Raw genomic sequence first — 12,323 nt, forward strand, 5'->3', positions numbered from 1 at the left:
AAGAGAAAGTGTTCCGCGGTACACCTTAGTGCACGGGGATATTGACGGCGCCTACCTTAGACTGGTTGTTAAGAGGAGAAATCTCCCACACGAAGGTCAGATTTTGAAAGGCGACCGTCCCATATTTGATCCTCTCTGTGTACTAGGGAGCCATGGAGCACTTCAATTTCGAGTTACCAAAACTCAGACATTTGTGTGTTGAGTAACAGAGTATATGAGAGTTTTTAGAAATATGGTAAAATTGATGACTGTGCGAGTTCAATAATCTTAACAGTGAGCAGCCACAGGGGTCGGACACCATCAAGGTAGGAGTGGAAGTGTTCCTCCGAGGCCCGGGGAAGCTCACCTGGAACGGAAAACGGTGGCATGGTCCATACCCTGTCACCGAGGTCTCCAACAGGGCATTAAAAGGTAAGAAGGGAGGGGGACAATAACTGGCATCATTTTCTACTGGCTAAATAAGACCTTTGGTAAGTGGGGAGCGTTTCTGGGACAGTCGGCTCTAGGACTGTTTATTTCAATTGCTATCTTTATTACGTGTGGTTGTTGTTGCGGGACTATAGATCGAGCCTTGACCGGAAAGGATGGACCTCCACCGGCGTACCAGGCACCCTTGTTCCCGGTGGAAGGGGAGGACACGGCCCTCCCGGAAAGCGGACGCGCTATGGGAGGACACGGACTGAAATGGACCATGGCAAGGGGGGGATTGTGAATTTGTTCTTGAATAAGTTTTCTGAAATGTTGCATGCTACTTGTAAAAATTGCGGATGTTTAGGGAACCCCTACCCATATTTTGTGACCCTAGGTCGGACAAATCAGGATAAGCAAATAGGGAGGACACGCCAAAGAGTGCCGGGGGACGCTCACCTCCCTGCCTGATCCCGGCAGCCGCGGAAAAGCTTGTAAGGGGTGTGGCCTCTGGGAGGCCAAGGGAGGGAGTGTTAGGGTTAATGTTAGGGTTAATTCGAGACTGCCATTACAGGTCAGGAGTGGCTCACGTAATGAGAGGGAGGGGGGAGCGAAGCTGGGGACCCCGCTACATCGAAACTACCAGTGTCACGCGATTCAGTAAACAAAAGAAACAGGTAACTCGTGAGCATATGGCTGCGGGCCAATAAGATGGACACAAGTGCCCGATATTACCTAATATGTAGCGAGGGGTTGTGCTGGGGGGAAAATGGATATAAATAAGAGCAGATTGTAAGGGGAGGTCGGAACGCGCCTTCTCCAGCGACTCCGTCGATTCGCTGTACCAGTTACGGATTCTGCAATAAACCCAAGTTTTGTAATATTCCGGTGTTGGTTGTCTCTCTTCCTAAACGAACACAGGGCAGAATTTCAAGCCCAACAATTTTGATAAAAGGAACATTATCTAAATGGGAAGAATACCAAAACATCAGAGGTCCAGAGGGAGTTAGGAGTCCTCGTGCAAGACTCCCAGAAGGTTAATTTCCAGATTGAGTCTGTGGTAAAGAAGGCAAATGCAATGTTACCACTTATTTCAAGGGGAATAGAATATAAAAACAAGGAGATAATGCTGCGCCTTTATAAGACACTAGTCAGGCCGCACTTGGAGTACTGTTAACAGTTTTGAGCCCCATATCTCAGAAAGGATGTGTTGTCATTGGAGAGAGTCCAAAGAAGGTTCACGAGGATGATTCTGTGATTGAGGAGTGTTTGGCAGCTTTGCACCTGTACTCACTGGAATTTAGAAGAATGCAGGGGGGAATTGCACTGAAACCTATCAAATGTTGAAAGGACTAGATAATGTAGACGTGGAGAGGGAGTATCCAGAACTAGAGGGCACAGCCTCAAAATTGAGGGGTAAACTTTTTAAATAGAGGCAAGGAGAATTTTTTTAAGTCACAATGCAGTGAATTTGTGGAATGCTCTGCCTTAAATATACCCATGGACTGCGGTAAAGACCAAGTCCATGGGTATATTTAAGGCAGAAGTTGATCACTTCCTGATTGGCCAAGGCATCAAAGGATATGATGAGACGGCAGGTATATGGGGTTGAGTGGGATCTGGGATCAGCCAAGATGGACTGGTGGAGCAGACTCGATGGGCTGAATGGCCTAATTCTGCTCCCATGTCCTATGGCAGTTCTTTCTTTTTTAATGATGCATGAAAAATATTAATTTTATTTTCCTTGAAAATTTAGTTTCAGTTGCTTCTTGCCAACCTAGTTTTTTAAAAACTTTTTCACTGATCCTTTCATATTCTCTCCTTTCATGCATTTTTTTTAAAAACAGAGCATGACAACCAACTTTAATCTTACCCTGACTAATGACCACATAAAAGTAATGTGAAGAATGAACTAATAATTAAGCAACAAGAAAGAAAATATGATGGTTTCTTCCTAATAATCAAAGGATTAATGAACTCAAACTGTGCCCTAGCTCAGATAACTCAAGGGAAACTATGAAATAATGCATTCGGCAAGGTTTACTGCAACATCATGCCAAACTTTCAAACAATAACCTGCTGGGGCGTATTGAAAGAGGGTACAATACTTATGCAAAACTGCTGAGCATGAAGTCTGAGATAGTTCTCTTTCTTGGACATTAGATTCTGAGGCCATAAAATGGAAGCCAGTGTGGTGTATTTCCTCCCAGCTGCTAGGGTCCAGGATATCTCACAGTGGCTGCAGAAGATTCACAGGAGGAAGGGTGAGCAGCCAGAGGTTGTGGTGCACATTTGTACTAATGACGTAGGTATGAAGGGGGCTGAGGTCCGGTGCAGTGAGTAAAGGAAGTTAGGGAAAAGGCTGAAAACCAAGACCTCCAAGGTAGTAATCTCTGGATTACTCCCAGTGCCACGTTATTCAGTTTAGGAATAGGATGATAGTACAGATGAATGAGTGGCTGAGGAACCGGTACAGAGGCTGAGTTTCAGATTCCTGGATCACTGGGATCCCTTCTGGGGAAGATTTGACCTGTACAAGGAGGACAGGTTACACCGGAACCTGAGATGACCAATATCCTTGTGAACAGGTTTGCTCGAGCTGTTGGGAAGGTTTTAGTTGGCAGGGGTATGGGAATGGGAGTGATAAGGCCAAGGTTGGGGCAGTTGTACACAAGTCGATGGAGTGTGAGTGTGACTGTGAGGAAGGACAGGCAGATGATAAGCAAGATTGCAGAGAGTGGGATGAGGTGAAATGTAACATCAGGTGAAATCAAAAAAGGGTGATGTATAGAGGACTGAATAGGTTAGACTTGAATACATGAAGGTAAATATTCTTGTAGCCCAGTTAGAGATTGGCAGGTACGATGTTGTGGGCATCACGGAGACGTGGCTGAAAGATGATCAGAATTGAGAGTTTAACATCCAAGGATATACCTTGTATTAAAAGGACAGGCAGGCAAGTCAGATGTAGTGGGATGGCTCTGTTAGTAAAAAATAAAATAAAATCCTTAGCAAGAGGTGACAGAGGATCAAAATATAAATTCCCTAGGATAGAGTCAAGAAACTGTAAGAGCAAACAGACACTGATGAGGGTTATATACAGGCCCCCCAAACAGTAGCCAAGATGTGCGATATAAATTACAACAGGAAATAGAAAAGGTATAGATAATAAGGGAAATGTTAAGATAGCCATGGGGGAATTCAATATCAAGTCAAGTCAAGTCACTTTTTATTCTCATTTCGACCATAACTGCTGGTACAGTACACAGTAAAAACGAGACAACATTTTTCAGGACCATGGTGCTACATGAAACAGTACAAAAACTACACTGAACTACATAAAAACAACACAGAAAAGAACTACACTAGACTACAGACCTACCCAGGACTACATAAAGTGCACAAAACAGTGCAAGCATTACAATAAATAATAAACAAGACAATAGGGCAGTAAGGTGTCAGTCCAGGCTCTGGGTATTGAGGAGTCTGATAGCTTGGGGGAAGAAACTGTTACATAATCTGGTCGTGAGAGCCCGAATGCTTTGGTGCCTTTTCCCAGATGACAAGAGGGAGAAGAGTTTGTATGAGGGGTGCATGGGGTCCTTCATAATGCTGTTTGCTTTGCGGATGCAGCGTGTAGTGTAAATGTCCGTGATGGCAGGAAGAGATACCCCGATGATCTTCTCAGCTGACCTCACTATCGCTGCAGGGTCTTGCGACCTGAGATGGTGCAATTTCCGAACCAGGCAGTGATGTAGCTGCTCAGGACGCTCTCAACACAACCTCTGTAGAATGTGGTGAGGATGGGGGGTGGGAGATGGAGTTTCCTCAGCCTTTGCAGAAAGTAGAGACACTGCTGGGCTTTCTTTGCTATGGAGCTGGTGTTGAGGGACCAGGTGAACACCAAGAAATTTGGTGATCTTAACGATCTCTACTGAGGAGCCGTTGATGTTCAGCGGAGAGTGGTCGCTCCGTGCCCTCTTGAAGTCAACAAGCATCTCTTTTGTTCACATTCAGAGACAGGTTGTTGGCTCTGACCAAGTTGATATTGGATCCCAAGAGAGGGAATATATCGAATGCCTATAAGATGGCTTTTAGAGCAACTTATAGCTGAGCCTATTAGGGTAAAAGAAATTGTGGAGCAGGTGTTGTGTAATGAACCAAATTTTATTAGGGAATGATATTATGATTACTGCAGTTTATAACTCACCTTGTAGTTTGAAAGGAAGATGATAAAGTCAGATGTATCAGTATTATAGTGGAGTAAAGGGAGTTACAGAGGTATGAGAGGGGAGCTGTCAAAGTTGATTCAAAGGGGACACTAACAGGGATGATGGCAGAGGAGCAATGGCTGGAGTTTCTGGGGACAATTTGGAACGCAGAGGATAGATAAATCCCAAAGATGAAAAAGCATACTAAAGGGAGGATGAGGCAACCATGGCTGACGAGGGAAGTCAAAAACAGCAAAAAAGCAAAAGAGAGGTCATACAATATAGCAAAAACATAGTGTGAAGTTGGAGGACTTGGATGCTTTTTTAAAAAAAAAACTGAAGGCAATTAGGAAAACCAGAAGCAGAGAAAAGATGATAAATGATGGTAAGCTGGCCAAAAATATCAAAGATGATATCTAGTGTTTAGATATATTAAGCGTAAAAGAGAGGCAAGAGTGGACATTGGATCACTAGAAAATGACGCTGGAAAGATAGTAATGGGGGCAAAGAAATGGCAAAATAATTTAAATATTTTGTGTCAGTCTTCACCGTAGAAGATACCAGCAGTATGCCAGAAATTCAAGAGTGTCAGGGGGCAGAAGGGAGTGTAATTGCTATTACTAAAAAGGTAATTGGGAAGCTGAAAGGTCTGAAGGTAGATAAGTGATCTGGACCATATGGACTACACACCAGTGTTTTGAAAGAGGCAGGTGAAGAGATTGTGGGGGCATTAGTAATGATCTTCCAAGAATCACTAGATTCTGGAATGGTTCTGGAGGGGTGGAGAATTGCAAATGTCACTCCACTCTTTAAGATGGGAAGGAGGCAGTAGGAAGGAAATTAGCCTAACTTTAGTGGTGGGGAAGATGATGGAGTCCATTATTATTGGTGAGGTTTTGGGGTACTCGGGTGCATGTGATAAAAAACGCCAAAGTCAGCACGGTTTCCTTAAAGGGAAATCTTTCCTGACAAATCTGTTGGAACTCATTGAGGAAATAACAGGAGAGTCAGTGGATGTTGTTTACTTGGATTTTCAGGAGGCTTTTGGCAAGGTGCCACACGAGGGTGCTTAATAAGACTCCATGGTATTTCATGAAAGATACTGGCGTGGATGGAAGATTGACTGACTGGCAGGAGGCAAAGGGTCAGAACAAAGGGGGCCTATTCCGGTTGGCTGCCATTGACAAATGGTGCTCTGCAGGGGTTGGTCTTACGACCTCTTTGTTTCATGTTATGTGTCAACAATTTTGATAATGAAACTGCGGCCACGCTTGAGGATGAAACACGGATGGGTGCAGGGGCAGGTAGTGTTGAGGAAGCAGGGAGTCTATAGAACAATTTGCACCAATTGGGAGAAAGGGCATTGAAGTGGCAATTTGAATACAGTGTAAGGAAGTGTATAATTATGCACTTTGGTAGAAGGAATAAGTGTGTTGCTGAGGTTGTATAAGACATTGGTCAGTTTTGAGACCCTTATCTAGGCTAAGAAAAGATGAGCTGACATTGGAAAGGGTCCAGGAGGTTCACAAGAATGATTCTGGGAATGAAAGGTTAAACATGAGGAGAGGTTAATGGCTCTCAGCTTGTATTTGCTGGAGTTTACAAGAATAAGCGGGGATCTCATTGAAACCTACTGAATATTGAAAGGCCTAGGCAGAATGGATGATGAGGGGATGTTTCATATACTGGGTGAGAGAGGCCATGGCCTCAAAGTAGAGGGATATCCATTTAGAACAGGGATGAGGAGGAATTTCTTTAGCCAGAGGGTGGGGAATCTATGGAATTCATTGCCACGGATGGCTCTTGAGGCCAAGACATTGAGTATACTTAAAGCAGAGGTTGATGGGTTCCTGATTAGTTAGGGCATTAAAGCTTACGGAGAGAAGGAAAGAGAATGGGGTTGAGAGGGATAATAAATTATCTATGATGGAATGGCGGAGCAGACTCGATTGGACAAGAGGTCTAATTCTGCCCCCATGTCTGATGGTCTTATACTGGGCTTAGATTTATTGAATGAATGGAAGGTGGCAAGCAGTGCCCTTCTGCGCTGCAATAAACTTAGAATAATCCAGTCTATAGCTCCCAGCTTTGCAATCAGCTATCTCCATTCTCGTTTGTTGGGAACCTCTAGCAATCTTTCTGAGCAGCACCTAAACAAAGTTTCCCCAAATTCAGCTGGCCCACACTGGCTGCATTTTTGCAGTCCTGTTTTGTGAAAGGCTCATCAAATAGGTGGACATGGCCTAATAATTAACAAAATACTCTGTTATGGTATGGTATGAGGATGCCTTGTTTCGGTCTTCATTGACTTTTATGCTTAGCTGCCAACTTTCATCTGAAAAATGCCATTGAATTTAAAATAAGGTATAGGCTCCACGGCCTGCCATGTCCATGCCAACCTCTTTGCCATCTACAATAAGCCCATTTCCCACATTAGATTTCTATTTTTCTATGCCTTGCCTGTTTAAGTGCTGACTAAATGTCTTCCAAACACAGTGATTGTATCTGACTCCACAACCTCCTTTGGATGCATAATTCTAGAAATGAACCACTCTGTGTGAATAAAACATTCACACAAGTCTCCTTTGAGACTCTTCCCTCTCAAATTAAACCTATCCCTGTTGTTTTTGATACCCCAACTATGAACGACGATTCTGCCTATATATCCTATCCATGCATTATAAAATGTACCTCCATCAGCTAGTGTCTCAGCCTCCTTTGCTGCATGGAAACAAACTCAGCCTTTCCAGCGTCTCCCCATAACTAAAATTTCCAGGCAACATCCTGGTAAATTGCCTCTGCACTGGCTCCAGTGCAACTACATCATTCTTTATTGTGTGGCAACCACAGCATTCCAAATGCACATTAATCAATATCCCAACTTTAATATTCTGTCTCGAACCATGAAGGGAAACACAAGTCAAGACTTCTTCACCACACTATCCAATTACATTGCCACTTTCATGGAACTATAGAACTATAGCTAAAGTGCCCCTGCCCATTAATGCTCCATAACTAGTCACTTACCATATATGTACTACGCCTACTTGATTTCCCAAATCACATCACTTTGCATTTTTGTAATTAAATTCCATCTGCCAACACTCTGCCTAACATTCCACCTGATCTAGTCCCCACTGCAGCCTTAGACAACATCTTTGCTACCAACACCACCAACTTCTAAGTTATTTGCAAACATGGATCATTCCTCCTACATTCACATCCAAGCTGCTAATATATATCATAAATAACAAGGGCCCCAGCACTCATCACAGCAGTACACTACTGCTCGCAGTATTCCAAACACCTACCTTCCACTTACCTTCAACCTCCTATCACCAAGCCAATTTTGGATCCAATTAGCTATCTCTACTTGATTCTCATGCAACTTAACATTCTGAACCAACCTACTTAGTCAAATACCTTCCTGACGTCCACGGAAACAACATCTACTGCCTTATCTTTCATCTTTTAGTTATCTAGGCAATTATGTCATGAACAACTTTACACAGCAGGTTTATGAAACAATCAAACTGATATCACCCTTTGTAATCATTGTTATTTTCAAATGCAATTCTCAACGTTCCAACAAACATGAAGCTTCTTTCCTCAGAGGCAGGCAAGTCTTTGGAAATATCCCACCTGGAATGCCGCTGATTCCCATTGAGAGCTGATATTTATAAAGACAACACTGCTTTAACCATATGAGGAGTTCATTATTAGAAAATGACAAAAAAAATCTTACTCAATTATTCTCGTCAAGTAAGCACCTCAGCATGCACAAAGCCAGTAAATTACTCGCTGCTTAAATAAATGTTTCATTGAAAGAACAATCAGATCATCTAACGCCATACATGACATTATAGGATTATAGATAATTATGAAACATTCACAGAAACATGTACCTGAAGGACATTAAGCATCACTCTCCACCACATTCTTAATAATCAATATACTTTCAAAATGGAAGAAAAAGGCAACACTGCCTCCCGTTTCCCTTTCTCCAATGTACTCCCACCTTCATTTAATTTTTGTCCAATGCCTTCTTCTATTTGCTTTCTTAAAGAGTTTCTATGTCCTAGGCTCCTCATTTTCACTCTGAACATTCGAACACTTATAATTTCAGAGTAACCTGGGAAACACATTTCTTCATTAAATAGAGGCACAGCTAACCCTACCTCACCATAATACCTCTTCCACCTGGCCAGATGTGTTCTCACATTGAAATCTTCTTTGCATTCCTATCACTTTAGATAGCTGATGCTATAGATGATTGTAGCAAAGGCCCACCTGACCAATTCAAGGATGACAGAATTGTCAAAGGAAGAGAGATTGTGGCATTTAGACCAATGTTTAGAAAAGTGAGAAGAGCTCTCATTGAAGCATGCAAAATTCTGACAGGGCTAGATGAGGTTCAATGATCCTACTTGTTGTGTGTCCAGATCGAAGGGCCACACCTTCATGATATGGGTAAAACATCCAGGACTGAGATGCAGAAAAAGTTGGTAAACTTGTGGAATTTTCTACCACAGAAGGTTTTTGGGGATTGAGTATTCTTATGGTAGTTGATAGATTTCTAAATTCAAAACTGTCAAGGATATGTGGAGGAAGTAACAAAATAGTATTGAGGCAAAAGATCAATCTTGATCATATTAAATGGTGAAACAACTCCTGCCCCTATTTTTTATCATGTGCTTGGATTAATCTTTTGTCTTCCTCCCAACAGAAAATATCTGTTCTGTTCTCTTTTCCACTGAGTTTTCAAAATTTGTTTCAACTCCAACCCTGTATGGATCTGATGACCAGAACCATTGACTTCCCCTTGTTTACATATTCTCCCCCCAACACATGCACATCTAGCTTTTTTAACTTCACTCAACTTCAGCAATGCCTAAAGAGTGTGGCCTGGGTGCTACTGAATTGCAATAAATTATAATTTCTCTTTTGTCAAAATGCAAAAAACACAAATCATGGCAAGTCTATATGAAAGCACAATACTGGAGACTCAACAATACATTGCTGTTCACTGCTAAACAGCCAATAAGATAGTAATGAACATGGCCCTTTGAATGTTCTCCACCATTTCATCACATCACAGCTGATTTGAATGCAACTTCAACACCCATCTCTCCTTTACCTACCAACACTCTATCTATCTCTGACATGAACATATTTGAAGACTCTGGAACTGTATACTTCAAAAGCATTAGAAGCAAAGATTTCTGACACTCAGAAATAATTGTCACATCTGTCTTAGTTTGGTAATCTCTTATTTCTAAAGGAAATCACATTTATAGATTTCTCACAAAAAGTAAATCTCATTACATCCACTTGCCAAGTCCTCTCAAGATCTTAAATGTTTCAGTCAAAAAGTCCCTTTTTTCATTTTTTCTAAACTCACTCAGATTCTAGCCTGGTCTGTCCAATCTCTCCTCTCAAAACAACCCACCCATTCCAGATATTGGTCTAGAAAACATTGTCTGAACTTTTTCTGTCTTTCAATCATCCTACTTAAATAAAGAGACAAATACTGTGCACTGTACTCCCATTGTAGTCTCAGTAGTACCTCATATACTCCATCAGGTAGATGGAGCTCGTCAGCCTGGGAAGGCAGTCCACCTAAGAGAGGGAAAACTCTGATTTCAAACCTCCACTGCCTTGCGGCCATACACACTCATGGGAAAGGCTTCGGGAGTAAACCCTGAGGACAAATCCAGAGCTGGAGTCCCTAACACAGTCCAAAGTTGTCTTCAACCTTGTTCTAGCAACTCATGCGACGACACTGGTGCCAAGCTGTATCGGCCCTTGCCCTTCCCTTGGACAACATTGGTGGCATGGAAAGGGGAGACTTGCTGCTTGGGCAACAGCCGGCTCCCATACAACCTTGCCCAGGCCTGCGCCCTGGAGAAGACTTTCCAGGTGCAGATCCATGGCCTTGCGAGACTAACGGATGCCATACATACCTCATATAATTACAGAAGAATACCAATATAGGATTCTGCTCACTTTTCCTAATTACTCGCTATACCTGCATGTCATCCTTTTGTGAATTATCAAGGACTCCTAAATCCCTCCAATTCTCAGAGCTTTATAACATCTCAACATCTAGGTAATATGCTTCCTTTTATTTAATCTTTCTTTCCCTCCTCTCATTATTTCAAACAAAGAACAGTAAGGACTATTTCTGCTTTGTGCCAGTTCTAAACAATCTGGGCCAAGGCATGTTCTAAGAAATGAAGTAAATTATCAAGATTCATTGAGAATATTAGTGTTTTCTCAACATTAACAAGTGAATCCTTGTAACTGTTGAATAGAAAATGAAATTCAGTTAAACAGCAATTTTAAAATGTGCATGAAAATTATGTAAAATTTCAATTACACCTTGAGTACTACTAATGACATAACCATTAATGAGGCTTTTCAGCCTATCTCTCACATCACATGTCATTCATAACCCATAATAATTACAATTGTCAAACTCTACACTAAGGCCATCGTCAGAGGAGTTGGAAGGCAGAGAAAAGGCAAGATGAATAAAAATACTACACAAGTTAATTTTTGTTAAAATATTTTCCTCAGATCTCCATTGAAACTATATATCTGACATTTGCCCCACATTGAAATTTTAGATGAAATCTTCTATGAGAGCTCTTTATAAAACTTATTTTTAATACCTCCATCTGAAACAAATATTCTGCAAAAAAAAATCAAGAGGATTTCACATCTTCATGCCAAGAATGCGACCTACATTCATGCTCCTTTCAGAAACATGTATCTGATTAGTCGTCAGCACTGTCTAATGATGCTAAAATGAGGCACATACTGCTGACACAGAACTCTGGATCCCATGTACCACATCCAATAAGAAGTGTTCAACAACATAGAGCACATCCACGTTAACATTAGATTTAGCCACATCAATATCCAAAGGTATTTTGTTTTAATTTTAATAAGACCGATAATAAACATTATAATTTGAAAATCATTAATGAAATAAACTCAGCTGACCTCAAGGATGTGTTCTGCTTGTTGTTCCCGGTCTAGTTTTCGTGATGTTGTTGTAATCAGTCCTGCAAATCCAAACAGACCCATTACAGAATCTCTGCAAAGTTTTTAAGAAAATCTTATTGTAAGAATAATAAATTATTTCAGATTAATTTAATTTTAATGTTAGAAATTCCTATTAAAATGAATTCAACAACAGAGCAATATTGAGCAATAGAGCTATTATTAAGGCATAAACATCAATATTCAGCAGAAAAAAACTCTCAATTGCAAGTTGCTTCAGTATATACAGCATGATGCGCTCCTCTCACATAACCATTCAGTTCACACAGCAGTTTGTTACAAACACCTTTAGAATATTGTCTAGCTTCATGCTAGCATGAAATAAGAAGCAATGCATGCACTCATTGCATTTTTGGTGGTCAAGGATATCTCCCAGGAGCATCATGCTGAGAGCGTTGTTGAAATTAACACTTTTAGCATTAATGAGTCTACCCAATGTTGAGGTAGAACACAACCTGGTGAGGTTGCTGCAACAGCACCAAGTGGCCTGGACTATTGATTCGGAGCCAAAAGGATTTAAATTCAAGTAATGAAATGAAACCTTAAATTTCATAATGGCACCCACAAAACTGCTGCATTGTATTTGAAACCCAATATCCTAAAAACCAAATGTTCTCCAAGCAAGTTTGTTATTTG

At 41.4% G+C, this 12,323-nt stretch overlaps 1 protein-coding gene across 8 annotated transcripts in view; it reads right to left on the reverse strand.

Annotated features, from left to right (window-relative positions):
• fat1a (FAT atypical cadherin 1a) overlaps positions 1-12,323 on the reverse strand; it is a 183,803-nt gene that overhangs the window by 83,652 nt on the left and 87,828 nt on the right. For all 8 annotated transcript variants that reach the window (XM_073064547.1, XM_073064549.1, XM_073064552.1 and 5 more), the window contains exon 4: positions 11,628-11,689. In XM_073064547.1, the coding sequence (XP_072920648.1) occupies positions 11,628-11,689 (62 nt within the window). The remainder of the gene's footprint in view (positions 1-11,627; positions 11,690-12,323) is intronic.

This window comes from Hemitrygon akajei, chromosome 13, assembly GCF_048418815.1.
Source record: "Hemitrygon akajei chromosome 13, sHemAka1.3, whole genome shotgun sequence".
NCBI lineage: Eukaryota > Metazoa > Chordata > Chondrichthyes > Myliobatiformes > Dasyatidae > Hemitrygon > Hemitrygon akajei.